General features: G+C 46.9%; 1 protein-coding gene across 1 annotated transcript; it reads left to right on the top strand.

Annotated features, from left to right (window-relative positions):
* The first annotated feature begins 5,044 nt into the window (after positions 1 to 5,044).
* Positions 5,045 to 18,681, top strand: TMEM82 (transmembrane protein 82). Its single transcript, XM_068243157.1, has 6 exons — positions 5,045 to 5,201; positions 7,572 to 7,644; positions 8,399 to 8,573; positions 10,627 to 11,035; positions 15,452 to 15,639; positions 17,573 to 18,681. The coding sequence occupies exons 1-6, from the start codon at positions 5,120 to 5,122 to the stop codon at positions 17,654 to 17,656; spliced, it is 1,011 nt and encodes a 336-aa protein (XP_068099258.1). The 5' UTR covers positions 5,045 to 5,119; the 3' UTR covers positions 17,657 to 18,681.
* The last annotated feature ends 551 nt before the right edge of the window (positions 18,682 to 19,232 follow it).

Below are 19,232 nucleotides of genomic sequence, written 5' to 3'. Positions count from 1 at the left end.
TCCTCTGCCTCTAATACTATTAGCCATAGCCCCTGAACAAGCATGCAGCAGATCAGGTGTTTTAGACTTTAAAGTCGGATCTGACAAGACTAGCTGCATGCTTGTTTCAGGTGTTATTCAGATACTACTGCAGAGAAATAGACCAGCAGGGCTGCCAGGCAACTGGTATTGATTAAAAGGAAATAAATATGGCAGCTTCCGTATACCCCTTACTTCAGTTCCCCTTTAAACAATACCAGTTGCCTGACAGTCCTGCTGATCTACTTGGCTGCAGTAGTGTCTGAATCACACAGAAACAAGCATGCAACTAATAAAGTCAGATCTGAAAATAATGTCATAAACACCTGATTTGCTGCATGCTTGTTCAGGGTCTATGGCTAAAAGCATTAGAGGCAGACGAGCAGCAGAGCTGCCAGACAACTAGTATTGCTTAAAAGGAAATAAACATGTCAGCCTCCGTATACCTCTCTCTTCAGTTCCCCTTTAAGTAGTCAGATGTGTTCAGCAGTATTAGGTACCCAGTAGGGATGGTCGGAAGTGCCCATTTCCGATTCCGTGGAAATTTCGATTTCCACCAATACCAATTTACGGTTTCCGATTTCTGGGTTTTTTTTATTTCTGTTTTCCTGATTTTCGAGGAGCATTTTATTAGTCACTCTTTTGCACTAGAACAGAAGTTTGCTGTCTTAAAGGACATTTGAAGTGAGAGGGATATGGGGGCTGCCATATTTATTTCCATCTAAGCAATACCAGTTGCCAGGCCCTCCTGCTGATCCTCTGCCTCTAATACTATTAGCCATAGCCCCTGAACAAGCATGCAGCAGAGATCTGACAAGATTAGCTGCATGCTTGTTTCTGGTGTTATTCAGACACTACTGCAGAGAAATAGACCAGCAGGGCTGCCAGGCAACTGGTATTGATTAAAAGGAAATAAATATGGCAGCCTCCGTATACCTCTTACTTCAGTTCCCCTTTAAAACAGAAGGTATTTGCAACAGTTCAGGTTGGAATGGGCATATGACGTCTCCTACAATGCATCACACCTAAATATGCAAATTTTGTTGTCCCTGAAAGTTAGCCACACCTCCAGAACTGCTGGAAATGCAACGATGTGTCAGCTTGTTCATTGTTCAGAGCCAAACTAATTCAACATACAGACTGTTTCACACTGGCTGGTCATCATCAGTGCATGGCATGGGTAAATGTGGCTCTATGGGGTAGGACTTGAAACACGCAGAGTTACAGAGTACTCAGCAAGCTCATGGTGAACCAGAACTCCTAGGAGTGTGGAAGGGGCTACAAAATACCAAAAATGTAAAATCAGTCGTGACTGGTCCAAAATTACAGCGGTGATCTGATTCTGCAGAAAAAGTCTACATTCTCTGATTGGTCCAATACTTCCGAGTTCTATGATTGGGTCCAAAATTTCCAAGTTGCTATAAAATGGATTTCCACTGAATTCTGATTTTTTTTTCTCCGATCGGATATGCGGAAATATCTATTCTGCAGAGTCCAAACAAGCATCCCTACACAGAACACGGTCTCCCCTTACTGGTCACACCAATGCTTTGCAATTTACATTGGTCACTCTATCCACAGTGTTCTGCTGCCACCTACTGGCAAATCTGAAATGCAAGAGTGGTGACAAAAAATGGTGCGTTTCTGCATTTTGCATTCTTGAAATTGCGTTCTTGTATGCATTTGCCGCCGGTAATGTATAAAAGCACATACAAGGGGCACATTTAAACATTAGGGGAACAGTGCTGGGGGTTTTGTCACGTTTGTCATTTGTCCCGAAGTTGCTTGCGGTTACCACTGCGCACCCGATCGACCACAACGGCCCGACATCTTGCCACATGTCCGATAGAAACATGCGACCAAAGCCCACGATTTTCATCCAATTAGATTATAATCCCAGGTGTAACAATAGGAGCCCGCTCAGGGCTGTTTTAGGGGGCTGGAGGGGTCACAGCATGAGGGGAAAGCCATGGCCACACATCGGCGAGGAGGAGGGACGCCCCCCCTCCCAGGGCCGGTTTAATGGGCCAAGGGACCCTGGGGCAAGCTTAAGCAAGGGCCCCCCCCTACAACTTCCCTCCCCCACAACTCCCCCCCACCCCCAAAGTAACCGAACCTCCTGGCAGAGGGAGAGACAGGATGTATATACATACCTCCGGCCCCGGTTCGGTTTCAGCGTCTGCCTCCTCAAAACGGTTCGGTTTCGCTGGAACCTAACCGTTTGGAGGAGACAGATGCTGGAACCGAACCGCTTGGAGGAGGTATGTATATAGATCATGTCTCTCCCTCTGCCAGCAGATTTGGTTAATTACTGCACTGCCCGCACAGGGCCCCAGGAGAGAATGTAGCAGGGTTGGCGCATAGGTCGGGGCCCCGGGGCAAATGCCCACCCCCTCTATGGTAGCGCCGGCCCTGCCCCTCCCTCTCCTTGGGCTCTCCCCTCCGTGCTCCCCTCCAGCTTCAATAAGTGTGTGTGTGCAGGCGGCGGGCAGCAGCAGATATACATACCTTCCTTGCGTTCCACCGCGCATGTTCCTCGCTCTAGTGTCTGACTCTACTTCTTGTATAAACAGGAAGTAGCGTCAGACACTAGAGAGAGGAACATCCGCGGTGGAACGCAAGGAAGGTATGTATATCTTCCTCTGCCTGCCACCTGCACACACACTTATTGAAGCTGGAGGGGAGCGCAGAAGGGAGAGCGCGAGGTGAGGGAGGGGGGGGGGGGGACAGTCCCCTCTCCCAGCCGATGTGTGGCCATGGCTTTCCCCTCATGCCGCGACCCCTCCAGCCCCCCAAAACGGCCCTGAGCGGGCTCCGGGGGGAGGGGGCCCGTCAGAATCTCTGCAGGGGGGCCCGGTGGCTCCTAGTTACGCCCCTGATTATAATAATCGAATCAGATGGTCGATCGGCCGCCAAGTCGCCTGATGTGTGGCCACCATTAGTGACAAACACCTCTAGAAGACCTTCAACCCTCGTATTCTGCTGATAAGGAGAGGGAGAGAAAACAGATTGATTGGAATTCTCATCCCTGAACTGTGACCTCTAAATATTGACCTGAATTTCTCAGGAGAAGAGTCACCCGGCTGGCTGCAGTTACACAACATCACACATTACACCACATCTCTCTATTACACAGGATTACACTACCCGGAGTGACACAACACACAACCAGACGGGGAACGCCTGTACATAGGACAATCCTAGGGGGCTGGAAATTTTCAGCTGATCACCGCTTCTCGTTCCGTGGTTTTTAAAAGATGAGTTTTTTAAAACGCTGGTTTTGTTGCATATTTTTCAAATACTCATCAAAAACGCACATAATGAAAGTCAATGGTGACACAATGTAATGCGTTTTGTATGCATTTTTCATGCGTTTTTATATGAGTTTTTGAAAAATAAAGTGTGTTTTCTGATGCATTTGCGCTTCCTGTTGATTTCCTAGTGATTTGCATAAAACGCAGTAGTAAAACGCATGCAAAACGCATATGTGTTTTGTATATGTGGATTGCAAACGCATTAAAACGCACGCAAAAAGCAAAAAAAAACGCAAATGTATAGAAAACGCAATACAAACGCACAAACGTATATGCATAAAAACGCGATGTTTCCCGCACTGCTAAGTGAGCACCCAGCCTGATACATTTCAGAATGTAAATCAGAGAGAGAAAACAATTTTCACAATTGGCAAACACTTACAGCACAGCAGGGCCACAGACAGCAGACGGTCAGCACAGCGGGGCCACAGACGGCAGGCAGTCAGCACAACAGGACCACAGACGGCAGGCAGTCAGCACAGAGGGGCCACAGACGTCAGGCAGTCAGCACAACAGGACCACAGACGTCAGGCAGTCAGTATAGTGGGGCCACAGACGGCAGGCAGTCAGCACAGCGGGGCTACAGACAGCAGGCGGTCAGCACAGCGGGGCCACAGACAGCAGGCGGTCAGCACAACAGGACCACAGATGGCAGGCAGTCAGTACAGTGGGGCCACAGACGGCATGCAGTCAGTACAGTGGGGCCACAGACGGCAGGCAGTCAGCACAACAGGACCACAGATGGCAGGCAGTCAGTATAGTGGGGCCACAGACGGCAGGCAGTCAGCACAGCGGGGCTACAGACAGCAGGCGGTCAGCACAGCGGGGCCACAGACAGCAGGCGGTCAGCACAACAGGACCACAGATGGCAGGCAGTCAGTACAGTGGGGCCACAGACGGCATGCAGTCAGTACAGTGGGGCCACAGACGGCAGGCAGTCAGCACAACAGGACCACTGACGGCAGGCAGTCAGCACAGCGGGGCCACAGACGGCAAGCAGCCAGCACAGCGGGACCACAGACGGCAGGCAGTCAGCACAGCGGGGCCACAGACGGCAGGCAGTCAGCACAGCGGGGCCACAGACGGCAGGCAGTCAGCACAGCGGGGCCACAGACGGCAGGCAGTCAGCACAGCAGGGCCACAGACGGCAGGCAGTCAGCACAGCGGGGCCACAGACGGCAGGCAGTCAGCACAGCGGGGCCACAGACGACATGCAGTCAGCACAACGGGGCCACAGACGGCAGGCAGTCAGAACAACGGGGCCACAGACGGCAGGCAGTCAGAACAACGGGGCCACAGACGGCAGGCAGTCAGCACAACGGGGCCACAGACGGCAGGCAGTCAGCACAGCGGGGCCACAGACGGCATGCAGTCAGCACAACGGGGCCACAGACGGCAGGCAGTCAGAACAACGGGGCCACAGACGGCAGGCAGTCAGAACAACGGGGCCACAGACGGCAGGCAGTCAGCACAACGGGGCCACAGACGGCAGGCAGTCAGAACAGCAGGGCCACAGACAGCAGTCAGTACAGCAGGGCCACAGACAGCAGGCACTCAGTGCAGCAGGGCCACAGGCATCAGTCAGCACAGTGAGGCCACAGACAGCAGGCGGTCAGCAGAGGGCAGGATAGAGCAGTGCGTGGGTTAATGTCTTGCTCTATGTTATCAGCTGTCAGGGATTATAATGACCTTTATACTCTGTATAGCAGACAGCAGCATTGCTGGAGCAGCCAGAGGTCTGTGGTGTCTCCCATCCCCGCTGTGTCCCCTCCAGACTACTCCTCACTATGGGGGTCTTCTCTTATCTCACGTCCTTCATCCCTGGGGTGCCCTGGAACCTCTGGGGGAGCGTGGACTGCATGCTGCAAGGTAAGACCAGATTAACTACTAACTTGCCTAACTAGTCCTCAATCACCAGGCTGAGTAATGGGGGTATCCCAGCTCTGAGACCCCCAACACTCCTCTGTTGGGTGGGATTAACCCCTTATTCCCCAGCCTGACACAGGGAGGTCCAGCAGGCCTTACAATGGAAGCTCCAAGCTTTGTCTGCAGCAACCAATCACATCCTGACTTTCACTTGTCTTCCTCCAATGCAGACATGATTCTGACTGGCTGTTGAGGAGCGGCACAGACCGTTCATATGTCGCAGCGTGTGGCCATTGTGATGCCATGTCAGGGACCCACTACAATGTGCTATTGCGATCGCTAGCGATCTGTGGTAGGGCTTTGTAAACGATTTTACAAGTGATTTTCCTGCTCCCATACAATACATTAGAGTGGAAACGCTCCCAAAATGCTGCATGTCCTGCGACTGTAATTTCCCTAATCGCAATCGATTCGCTCCAGTGGGATTTGCTCCATCCACTTACATTACAAAGCGTTTTGGGAAATCATTAGCGATTGAAAGCCCAAAACATTGCCAAAGCCGCTCGAGTCCCAGCCCACACAGGCAGATGCAGTAAATGCCTGTCAGATTACACAGGGACTCTTGTTCATAAATTACTCTCTGCTCGTCAATGGTTAGCAAATTGAGGTTGGTGTGTTGTAATGCTGTCCACCCCAGCGGCTCACAGTGGTAAAGTGGACAACATATAGCAAGTGACTTCACACCGATTGTACAGAGGACATTATTGAAGCCCTCTAGAGAGCAGCGTGTCATTTAGGATTTGTTCACATCTAAAATCGAAATCGCTGACGGCACCCTTTTTAAGGCCTCTTGCACACTGCACACGATTCCGATTCAGATTCCGATTTTTAAATCCTTTTTTCACATCCGATTCAGATTCCGATTTGCAGTGTGCAGGGAGCAAACTGCAAATCTGAATCGGATGTAAAAACTGATTAAAAAGCGGAATCTGAATCGGAATCACTTGCAGTGTGTGTGTGTGTGTGTGTGTGTGTGTGTGTGTGTGTGTGTGTGTGTGTGTGTGTGTGTGTGTGTGTGTGTGTGTGTGTGTGTGTGTGTGTGTGTGTGTGTGTGTGTGTGTGTGTGTGTGTGTGTGTGTGTGTGTGTGTGTGTGTGTGTGTGTGTGTGTGTGTGTGTGTGTGTGTGTGTGTGTGTGTTTTTTTTTTTATGTATTTTATTATTTATTTTATTCTCCTCCCGGCGCTTAGCTGCGAGCTGTGATTTTGTATAAAGTGCTTTTCAAAGCGCTTTTGCAGAACGATTTGTTTTTTTTTTCACTTCCTGATGCAAGTCAGGAAGTGAACTCTTTTTGACCCAGAAAAGAATAAATACAATGTATTTATTCTTAAAAGCGCTGGGGAAATCGCTATACCAAGAGCTTTTTGAAGCGCTTTGTGATTTCCCTAAACCGTCCATCGAGCAAAAAAACGCTCAGACAACGATCCAGGCATCGCTTTGCTGAGCAGATCGGAAACAAACCGCTCAGATGTGAACTCTCTCATAGGGAATCATTGCACAAGCGCTTTTAGGGCCTATTCACACTTGCGTTTGCAAAACGTTTTGCAGGAGTGATTTTTCCGCGATTTCACGCGGAAATATCACTGAACACTGTGGCGATTTTTTTTCCGTGATTGCGTTTAGCGCTTCTACAGCACTAAAATGCGATCGCTGGGAAATCGCCTGAAAATGGTGCAGGCGACGCATTTGCATTTTGGGCGATTTGCGGCGATTAGCGCAAAAAAAAGCACTGCTTGGTTACGGGCTGCATGCTGTTTTCACATGCATTTTTGCGTTCCTGAACAATCATGTCAGTGGGACTTCCTCCCTGGATCTCCTTGTACAAAAACCGAAATGCGGGGAAAAAATTATGCAAATTTGCATTAAAAACTGCAAATAAATGTGAATTTGCATTCCCATGCAAATTTCGCATCCAAAAAGTTACACGTAAATCGCATATTTCTAGTGGAAAGGTACCCTAGCTGGCTTCCAGTATATGTGGTAAGGTGCAGCCATCATCAATCATAGGTACACAGAACAGCAGCAAGGAGATCAGCGACTCCTTCTTATTGGAGCAGAGTGTTCTTTAGACGCAGATAGCCACCCAGTATGGTTGTAAGTCTTTACTGAAGAAAAACAAGCAGACATATATCATATAGAACTATCCGGAAGTGCAGCTTGCTTAGAACGGAGAGCATACAGAGTGAAAACAGGAAATAACAATCCCATAAAGATTACCATCATGTTTTATACACAGTGACATCTTGTGTTTGTTTTACTATACTGCGGTTTAAGATAATAATCCTATCGATACTTCCAACACTTCTGTCTTCCAGGACTGGTGGGTGCCTGCGCAGTGTCTGTTCTCTACAACTTTATGAGAGTTCATCTCTACATCAAGTGTCTCAAGTAAGTGTCTGTCAACCAATAGCGCAGTTAACATCAGCCACACTGTGGAGTAACGTATCTCTCTGTATACTCTGCCCTATGTGCTCATGAGGGAGTGGCCAACTACCCTTATTACACATGAGGGGAGTGGCCAACTACCCTTATTACCCATGAGGGGAGTGGCCAACTACCCTTATCATCTGTGGGAGGGTGGCCAACTACCCTTATCATCCATGGGGGAGTGGCCATACATCTACCCTTACCTATCTATCTTTCTACCCTTACTATTCATTGGGAGGGGCCATATACACCCTCATTATCCATACAGTGCTGCTTCCCTTTTAGTACTCTGCAGTATAGTGACAGTACTGTTCCCAGGAGCATTATGGGAGACCAGGTATTATTTCTACTGGCTTTGGAATTCTTGGAAACAAGCATTCCACAGAGTTGCAACTTTTACAGGACTAAAGAAGTTGCCACCTGTGTTAAATTTCAGATAGTAAATTGGGAAGAGGAAACCTTTTACAATGGGCAAACACTAACTAAATAATCTATAAAATGAATAATGGAAAAAAACAAACAAAAAACAATTTTATTATGTTATTTTCACTTCAGTTCTTCATTAATTGGTTTTCAAAGCATTTTATTTGGTGTGTGTATTGATATATTTTGCTCAAAACATAATGTGCTGACACTACTGCCTATTACAGGAAAAAGTATGTATATGACCCTGATTGGCTGCTGAGATGAAAAACATATTCTCTCTTGTTCACAGTGATCCAGAAAGGCAGAAGAAAGCCGCTCAGATTAAATCTCAGTCCCGCCTTCGCGATCTGCTGCACTTGCTGCTGTTGGGCATCATCTACGCCTTGCTGGGGCCCCGGGTGGGTGCTCTGGTAGTCCTGGAGTTCTCCCTGCGAGCCGTTTCCATGATTCTGTCCTTGCAAAAAGTAGGTGGCCTGTAGGTTGTCTCCATGCTCCTGTCCCTGCAGGAGCTGTGTTGCCTGTCCCCTGTTTCTATGACCCTGGCCCTGCAGAAAGTAGGTGGCCTGCAGGCATACCGCACAACTTTTTGAGATGAGAAAGAGGGACACTTAAGCCACACCCCTGTCACACTTCAAACTCGTAAGCACGCGCACACACACCTCCCCCCCCCCCCAACTTTTTGAGAGGAGAAAGAGGGACACTTGAACCACACTCCTGCCACGCCCCCAAATCAACCACCACCACACCCCTAGTCATGCATACCAAGGAAAAAAAAAATCTATTTAAAAGATGTGAGTATAGTTTAGAGCCAATTAAACACATTTTTTTCAGTAGAGAAATACATATTTACATAGAAAGAGGGACAAATGACACTGCTTCCAAAAGAGGGACAGTTGGGAGATATGCAAACACTGCACTGTTACCATGGTTTCTAGCAGCTGAAGCTTGAAGTTGACCATAATTAACAGCATTCAGCTATAAAATGTCTTGTATACCGATGACAAATTATTCTACAGAAATAACTGCTCTCTAGTACATGCTCTCCATGTGTTATTGGTATGTTTACACAAAATATCTGTTCAATTCTAATGTTTGTTTTTTATACATGATTTTCACAATAATTCTTTGTGACTGAAAAAATTATGTATACATTCAAAAGAACTAAGCAAGCCAAATAAATTCTGAGCGAGTAATCCTGCTGATTGATATCAGTACCCAGCTCTCGTATGTTGCATGCAGTATTACACGTGCTCAGCTGCTGGATCGCTGGAGTAGACTTGCATCAGAACAATTACCGACATCTGTGATTCGGCTGGCGGCGATATTCTGCGGTAAAGATGTGATGCAGCCAACCTGGTGACATCACCTGACTGTTCACTTTCTTAACCCCCTTGCCGTTTTTTTTTAATTTTTTTAATTCATGTAGCTAGCCTAGCGCTAGCTACATGATAGCCGCTGACAAGCGGCATCCTCCTACCTACTTCGATTGCTACTGGCGATCTTTGTAAGCAGGAAATCCCGTTCAGAACGGGATTTCCTGCTCTGCTTCCCCCGTCACCGTGGCGGGATGACGTCATGGACGTTGGGACATCAGAGGGAATCCCGATCCACCCCTCAGCGCTTCCTGGGACTGATTGGCCGGGCTGCGCAAGGAGTCTGGAGGGGGGGGGGGGGGGCGGCGCAATGGGTATCGGCGGCGGCGAGCGGGATATGCACGCAGCTAGCAAAGTGCTAGCTGTGTGCAATAAAAAAAAAATTGTGAACATCGGCCCAGCGGGGCCTGAGAAATCCTCCTGCACAGGTTACCCCGAGCTGAGCTCGGGATAACTGGCAAGGAGGTTAAAGCAGCAGGGACAGTCATGCTATGCCAGGGAAAAAAAGCATACATAAGTAGATAACGTGTGTCCAAACTCCTCCATTTATCCCATCACCACCCATCAGAGGTAGACCGGAAGCTGGGATGAGGAACCAGCTAGTCCCTTCCTGTGAGTAAAGAGCTGGCCCTGCCTACAGGAGGGAGGAGGTGGGTGTGGTCAAGTGATGGTTCTGTGCAGCTGAAGTGAAGGCACCCCACCTTAACCACCAGTATATCTCTTATGTTCTCTCGAATAATCCCACAACCACAAAATTATCTGCATATGCTGAGAGAGATGCTCTGCATCGTGTGCAAAGAGCAGAAACTCTACAATGAAAGGGCTGCAGTGTGTGTCCTGACCACTAGGTGGTGCTCAAGGCTCATGCCAAGGAGGCCTATGCCCAGAAATGGCCTTGGACAATATCCATGAGTACCTGTACACCTATTAATGCAACTATAAGATGTCATCTGGCCGCTAGTTTCCTCTTAGCAGATTGTCTTGCAACTGCACACCACCTACTTCCTGTGAACTACAAACTCTGCCTTCTAAAGTAGACAGATGGTTTCTACAGCAGTGCAGGGATGCTGGAAAATGTAGGGTTTGCAGATTTGGAATTTAAAATGAATGAATTAACTGATTTCTTTATTTTTTTCCTTGGCAGGGTATCCACAGCTCGCAGCTCTTCCTCCTCTGTCAGTTCTCTCTGGGTTGTGGCATTGCTTGCAGCCTGGACTACCTGCATGAAGCGGCCCCACACCGTACCTGGAACCTGTTGCTGGCCGTGGGTCTGGCCGCCATCATCATGTGGCAGAGCAGGCGGATGTGCCGCCATGTTGGCGAGATGTATGAGCTGCACAGCAGTCAGCGTTACTGCGGCGTCTGCCTGTCCCTGCTGGCGTGCTGGAGGGACATCCCCACCGTCCTGTTACGGGCTCTGAAGATTGCCTTCCTGGTGTCCGATCTGGCCGCCGTGGCTGTGATCAATCGGGACTTTATCAACACTGCCGACGCGGTGAGATTCTGGACCCCTCTGACCATCTGCTATACCCTGCTGGTCATCTATATGCAAGGTGAGCCCCGGAACCAAAGCTGGCCATGCACTGGTCGATGTGGCCAACAGTTGGGATCTATGTTATGAGATCCCTCTGCACACTGTATACAAATTTTCAATAGATTTCAGCATGAAATCTAAGTTAAAAAAAAAAAAATTCTGTCCTGCCGCATAGTGCCCCCTGGTGGTGTATGCCTGGTTGCCTTGTGTGAGTATAGACAGCTGTGGTGTATGCCTGGCTGCTCAGCAGGGCCGGATTTGTACTCTTTACCACCCAAGGCCACCGTCACCAGCTGCCCCCCTTCAGTATAGGTAGCGAGATGACCCCTTCCCTCCAGTATAGATAGCCTGATGACCCCCCCCCCCCTTGCTTCCAGTATAGCTAGCCAGATGACTCCCGTAATCCCTCTTTTTCCCTCCGAATGTGCCTCCTAGTGTCCCCCTGTTTCCAGAGTAAAGTGCACAGCGGAGCGGGCTGTCTTACCATTCATCCTCCCGTACCGGCATCTGGCTCTTTCTGCTTCCTGTGATGTCACAGGAAGTAGAGTGAAGCCAGATGCCGGTACGGGAGGATGAATGGTAAGACAGCCCGCTCCGCTGTGCACTTTACTCTGCAGACAAGGGGACACTTGGGGGCACGTTCGGAGGGAGAAATATGACGCCGGATCCGCATCCCACACACCGCATCCGCATGGCTGGCGCCTCGATAATTTTTTTTCGCCTCCTCACCCATGGGCACCACCATCCGCCTCCCCTTAATGGACCATTGCGGTTTTAATTTTTTTTAAAAATCATATAAAATGTATGCGTGACTAGGGGTGTGGCCTAAGTGTCTCGCTTTCTCATTTCAAAATGTTGGGAGGTATGAGAAAGGGGGGTTGGGAAAGAGAGGGGTTAAGGGAGTCATCTGGCTTGCTATTGGCAAGCCTGCAAATACTGCACCACTTTATACTGCTGCTTTGGTGCCCTTGTTCCTGTGGTGCTCTAAAATCCGGCCCTGCTGATCTGTGTGAGCATAGCTCCCAACTGTCCCTCTTTTGGAGGGACACAATCCCTCTTTAGGAGCCCTGTCCCTCTTTCCTCCTCATCTGTCCAAGAGAGACTTTGTCCCTCTTTCTATGTAAATATATATATATATATATATATATATATATATATATATATATATATATATATATATATATATATATATATATTTCTCTGCTAGAAACTGTTTGACTCTAAACTTTATTCCCATCCTTTAAATTGATATATTACTAATTTTAAAATATTGATATGAAAGAAAATGAACCAGCATAGAAAGGACCAGTGTGGTTTGAATTATAAAACACACATTTTTCTTATGAAATCTTTATGGTATGCGGAACTAGGGGTGTGGCAGGGGCATGATCAGGGGTGTGGCTTAAGTGTCCCTCTTTCTCATCTCAAAAAGTTGGGCGGTAGGTATGTGTGAGTAGAGACGGCTGTAGTGTATTCCTGTCTGCTCTGTGTGAGTACAGTCCTGGTGTAATAGATTGCGGAAAAGCCGCCACGCGGACTGGCAGCGAGGCCGCTGGTTCCGCGTCCAGCTCGGCGGTTTGCACGCAGCAGCGTGCGTCTGATGTGGCTGGGTCTGTTAGTGCACACAGATTGAGGAATGATCACGCGCGCTGAGAGGCAGAACCTTTATGGCAAACGAGGAGGGATCAGCTGACCAGGTTGGTCAGCTGATCGCAGAGCAAGTGGCCATTGGCTGATCAGCGGGGGGTGGCGCCGGGGAGCGCCGCTCTATATATAGTTATTGCTGGTCAGTCTCAAGTTGTCTGCCGTTGCGAACATTTACGTGAAAGCACTCAGACCATAGTCAGATCCCACAGTGTGTTAGAACCAGGAGGACCTGGAAATTCACACTGAGCCAGATTACTTCTGTGTTACTATTGTGTTATACTTCAGACTAGTTCCAGGGTGTTGAGACCACAGACCTCACACCCAAGACTAGGGAAACTGTATTACTATTGTGTTATATTTCAGACTAGTTCCAGGGTGTTGAGACCATGGACCTCACACCCAAGACTAGGGAAACTGTATTACTATTGTGTTATATTTCAGACTAGTTCCAGGGTGTCGAGACCACGGACCTCAAACCCAAGACTAGGGATACTGTGTTACCATCGTGTTATACCTCAGACTAGTTCCAGGGTGTTGAGACCACGGACCTCACACCCAAGACTAGGCATTGTTTGATATCTGTTATGGCCTATTGCATTCCTGACTATCCTTCTGCTTTCTGATTCGGTAACTACGCATATCTGACTACCTGTTGCCAACCCTGCCTGTCCCTGTTTACCAAATCAGCCTTCTGTCTCTGTACCTTATCTGCCCGTGTGTTGCCGACCTGGCCTGCCCGACCTTGCGAGCTATACCTCTCCATTGAGAGATTAGTGTCCAGTCCTGCTAGTGACGCCCACCCTAAAGGGGTCACTTAGCCACTGGGCCTTCCTGCTAGTCAGCCTGGGGCTCCACCCCTTTGGAAGTCTCAGGCTGTTGGAAGGTCTTTGCACATCCCAGAGGAATGTATTTCTCATCCTGCCTAGACCACCTGCTCCTCGGGTGGTCTCACTCAAAGTCTTTACTGTTGCACCAAACACTCACACTTTATAGGTGTCCAGAGGTTAGTGATACTTGTATTATTGGTGATTCTGCAGATCCTCAATAATCAGGTATATATCTGTATTCTTGGTGATACTGCAGATCACCAATAATCAGATTCTCTCTGTGTGCTGACACTGATCGTTACACCTGGCCAAAAGTTTTTTGAAACTGTCAAAAATATTGGAAATTGGTGCTTAAGTTTTTTATAAAAGCAATTTGCTGTACTCCAGAATGTTATTAAGAGTGTTCAGATGAATTGCATAGTCCTTCTTTGCCATAAAAATTAACTGAATCCCAAAAAAACCTTTTTTCCACTGCATTTCATTGCTGTCCTTAAAGGACCTGCTGAGATCATTTCACTAATCGTCTTGTTAACTTGGGTGAGAATGTTGACGAGCACAAGGCTGGAGATCATTATGTCAGGCTGATTGAGTTAGAATAGCAGACTTGACATGTTAAAAGCAGGGTGATGCTTGAAATCATTGATCTTCCATTGTTAACCATGGTGCCCAGCAAAGAAACGCATGCAGCCATTAATGTGTTGCATAAAATTGGCTTCACAGGCAATATTGTGGCTGCTAAGATTGCACCTAAATCAACAATGTATAGGTTCATCAAGAACTTCATGGAAAGAGGTTCAATTCTTGTTAAGAAGGCTTCAGGGCATCCAAGAAAGTCCAGCAAGCACCAGGATCGTCTCCTAAAGAGGATTCAGCTGCGGGATCGGAGTGCAAGCAGGGCAGAGGTTGCTCAGGAATGGCAGCAGGCAGGTGTGAGAGCATCTACATGCACAGTGAGGCGAAGACTTTTGGAAGATGGCCTGGTGTCAAGAAAGGCAGCAAAGAAGCCACTTTTCTCCCAATAAAACATCAGGGACAGATTGATCTTCTGCAAAAAGTATGGTGAATGGACTGCTGAGGACTGGGGCAAAGTCATATTCTCCGATGAAGCCCCTTTCCGATTGGGGCATCTGGAAAAAGGCTTGTCGGAGAAGAAAAGGTGAGCGCTACCATCAGTCCTGTCATGCTAACCATAAAGCATCCTGAGACCATTCATGTGTGTGGTTGCTTCTCATCCAAGGGAGTGGGCTCTAGGCCTAGTGGGCTCACTCACAATTTTGCCAAAAAACACAGCCATGAATAAAGAATGGTACCAAAACACCCTCCAACAGCAACTTCTTCCAACAACAGTGTGATGAAGAACAATGCATTTTCCAGCACGATGGAGCACCGTGTCATAAGGCAAAAGTGATAACTAAGTGGCTCTGGGGCCAAATCGTTGACATTTTGGGTCCATGGCCTGGAAACTCCCTAGATGTTTATCCCATTGAGAACTTGTGGTCATTCCTCAAGAGGCGGGTGAAAAAACAAAAATCAACTAATTCTGAGAAACTCAAAGAAGTGATTATGAAAGAATGGGTTGCTATCAGTCAGGATTTGGCCCAGAAGTTGATTGAGACCATGTCCAGTCTAATTGCAGAGGTCCTGAAAAGAAGGGCCAAAACTGCAAATACTGACTCTGCATAAATCTTATATAATTGTCAATAAAAGCCTTTGAAACGTATGAAGTGCTTATAATTATATTTCAGTACATCACATAAACAACTGAAACAGAGATCTAAAAGCAGTTTAGCAGCAAACTTTGTGAAAACTAATATTTTTGACAGTCTCAAAACTTTTGGCCAGGACTGGAGACAGCTGTAGTGTATGCCTGGTTGCCTTGTGTAAGTGTAGACAGCTGCATTATGCTCAATTGTAATTATATCCACTTTTTTTAAATTATTATTGTCTGTATTGTTTGGCAGAGGAGCAGCATCAGCACCCTACAGAGCAGATGGCTTATCAGACGGTCGTCGTGCGGATGGGCAGTCTGCTGATCCTGATGATGACGGTGGGGAGATGGTCGGACATCGCACACATTCTCTTGTCTCTGATTGGAGAGATTTGGTGTTTGCTGCAGGCTGGGACGATGCTGCAGATCTGCAGAGAGGAGGTGAGATATTGAACAGTGTGTGGTGTGATTGGTAAACAACATACTCCGATGCTGTCTGACCAATCACTGTTGTGTTCAGTAGTCACAGAGGCAGGATAACTGAAACTAGGTTTATTAACAGGATCCAGCAGCTCTCTCCATAAGCAGTGTCTTCACTCTGTGATCCTAGCCAGAGCATAACCGGAACCAATGACCCACAACAGTCCAGATAACCTTATGCAGCAATACAATGAAAACAGTGCCCTCTACAGGATAGATGTATAAACTACATTATATTTACTTTTAGAATTGGCTTTCAGGGGACCCCATTGGCTTATTATTGAACTCAGAGCCTCCAGTATTGAAAAATCTAATCTCGGGTGCCCATACTCTCATTTCCTTCCCCAGTGATGAAGTCTCACTCCTTTTGCTGCAGTCTCTGTGATGTAAAATAGAAAGGATACAAGGAGCAAGAAAGAACATTGCTATAAAGCTCATCAGAACCTTAAACAGTTCCCAGCAATGAAAAGCATAATTCCCAAAAGCAGAAATTTGGTGAGAATCAATTCTCGTTTAGAGTTTATTCTCACAGAAAAGCCCCAATGCAAAGGGTAGGGGGGGGGGGGGGGGGGAGATTAATCGTCAAATGTCTATACAAATCCAGATAGATGAGACAAGAGAAACTATTGACACATTTTTTTTCCTAAAGATTGCAGTTTGGGGAGGTGCTGTTGGACAGTGAGTTGATGCAAATTTTGTGTGCAAATTTATGCAACTTGAAATTGGACCAATTCGATTGTCCATTTTAAAACTGCATACATTTGCTTGTGAAGCCTTTGCTTTTATATAACTGAGGACAAAAAAAATTTAAAGGACACCTGGAGTAAATTGGGTATGGAGGCTGCCATATTTGTTTTCCTTTTATACAATGCCAGTTGCCTGGCAGCCCTGCTCAGTAGTGTCTGAATAGCACCTGAAACTAGCATGCAGCTAATCCAGTAACACTTCAGTCAGAGCATCTGATCTGCATGCTTGTTCAGGGTCTATGGTTAAAAGTATCAGAGGCAGAGGATCAGCAGGACAGCCAGGCAATATACATTGTTTAAAAGGAAATGAATATGGCAGCCTTCATATCCCTCTCTCTTCAGCGGTCCTTCACTAACACAAATCTCCACAGTTCCAGGGTGGGTAAATAAACTGAACCAGCTGGCAGATAATACCTTTAGCTGCTGGTTGTATTAACAGCTGACGGTTAATTGATCAGTAGCTGCTGGCTTTGATTGGTTTAGTTTTTTTTTTTTTCTTTCCTGAGTGGGGATGATGAATCGGATGCAAATATTTCTGAGTTCATGCAGATTTATGTAAATGAATGCAGCTTGAAAATGGACCGATCAATTTTAAAGGACAACAGTAATGAAAGAGATATGGACAGGAGGATGCCATGTTTATTTCCTTTTAAGCAATACCGGATGCCTGGCAGTCCTGCTGATCCTCTGCCTCTAATACCTTTAGCCATAGCCCCTGAACAAGCATGCAGCAGATCAGAGGTTTCTGACATTGTCAGATCTGACAAGATTAGCTGCATGCTTGTTTCTGGTGTTATTCAGACACTACTGCAGCCAAATAGATCAGCAGGGCTGCCAGGCAACTGGTATTGTTTAAAAGGAAGCAAATATGGCAGCCTCTATATTCTTCTCACTTCAGTTGTCCTTTAAACCTGGGTGGAACTTGATTGGTACATTTTCAAGTTGCATAAAAATGTACATAAATCTGCATGAACCAGGAAATCTTTGCATCTGATTGATTGATCATCCCTATTCCTGAGTGAGTTGGAATGGGCAGGGTTGGAGAATTTGAAATAACATAAGTGCAATGCGCTGGGTCTTGCCTGAGGCTGCGATGTAGTGAGATTCATATTATCCACACAGATTGTAACTGCTGCTTCTCTTAACAGGATTACGGGGTCAGAGCATCAAGCCTAAGGAAGTCTCCCGCCTACAGACACAAGAGAGAGTTGAGGGCGGATGATAGCGAATGAGAAGCTGCTGATCATGTGACTAGGACAGTTTGTTGTACGTGGCTGTACGGAACTCCCTCTGATTACTGCGGGGCCTCTTCTGCAATGTGGCTGGAGGATTCTACAGCCTCTACTTGCTGATCCATACATGGAGGACAATCCAGCACTCAGTGACTATATGTATAGATCTGACAGTGCAACAAAGCCAACCACTGCATGCAACTGGAGGACTGTGAATAATGCAGACACAGGGCAACAAAGCCAACCACTGCATGCAACTGCAGGACTGTGAATAATGCAGACACAGGGCAACAAAGCCAACCACTGCATGCAACTGGAGGACTGTGAATAATGCAGACACAGGGCAACAAAGCCAACCACTGCAGGACTGTGGATAATGCAGACACCAGGCAACAAAGCCAACCACTGCATGCAACTGGAGGACTGTGAATAATACAGACCTGCGGCATTCTCTTGCAAGCTGGCAGTCCGCCCATGCTGGTATTGTTCTGGAAGGGGATTATTTTGAGAAGGAGGTCAGAAGGTGTTCAACAGTTTGCAACACACCTGACTGTTCCTAGCGAGATGTTGCTAATGTATGGGAGGTGCTGGTATCTTTTGTAGTTTAGGGCAGATCAGAGTTTGCACAGGCCTTTTATATGCAGAATTTTAGAGTACATTTTCACTTAAAGCGGAATGTAACCCTGCATTTCAACTTTGCTCTAAAACATTATTTACAGTATATTATATGCAACCAGCATTTTTTTTTTATACTAGACCAGCATTGGAAGGGTTACACAGAGCTTTAAAGTTCCTGGAGATTTCTGCAGACGCATCGGAAGCTGACCTAGATACATTTTGTTTACATAAATGTATCTAAGTGTTGAATGTGACGTACTCTCTCTGACTGAGAAGGAGCTGGAGGACAGCCAAAGAGTGTGTAACATTTATCAATAGATACATTTAACTAAATAGAATGTAACAATCTGAACTTCTGCATATCTCTGCACAGAACTTTAAACCTCTGTGTTTAACCCTTCCAATGCTGGTCTAGTAAAAAAAAAAATGATTTTTGCATATAATATGCTGTAAATATTGTTTTAGAGCAAAGTTGAAATGCAGGGTTATATTCCGCTTTAATTGATAGACACAGGGTTGGGGCAGCGCGTCACGGTGGGGGTCTTCATGCTGGGTGTGACCTGTGGTTCAGAGGGCCACTACTAAGGGGTACAGGTCATATTCCAGTACCAGGGTGGGAGGCACAGAATTTTAACATGCTGGAGCCAAGGATGTCCCCACCTATGCAGAATTTTAAACGGAGTTCTGAAGGCGACCCTGGACTCAGCATACGTAAATATACGAGCCTACAAATTTATTAAATATACTGAAAAGGGACTCCAAACTTCCTGGAACAGCTTTCCTAGATCAATGGATCTGCTGCGGTGTCACAACTTTCAGGAATATGTCCTATCTCCAGCAGGAAAAGTTTTTTTTTATCCCAACTTTTACTCTTTATTACACCTAAAGTTGATTTATTATTTTTTTTTCACCCACAAAATGACAAGACTGGCTCAGTTGGCACAGTACCAGAAACCTG

This window comes from Hyperolius riggenbachi, chromosome 6, assembly GCF_040937935.1.
Source record: "Hyperolius riggenbachi isolate aHypRig1 chromosome 6, aHypRig1.pri, whole genome shotgun sequence".
Taxonomy (NCBI): Eukaryota; Metazoa; Chordata; class Amphibia; order Anura; family Hyperoliidae; genus Hyperolius; species Hyperolius riggenbachi.
This window is presented reverse-complemented; position numbering and strand designations above follow the sequence as displayed.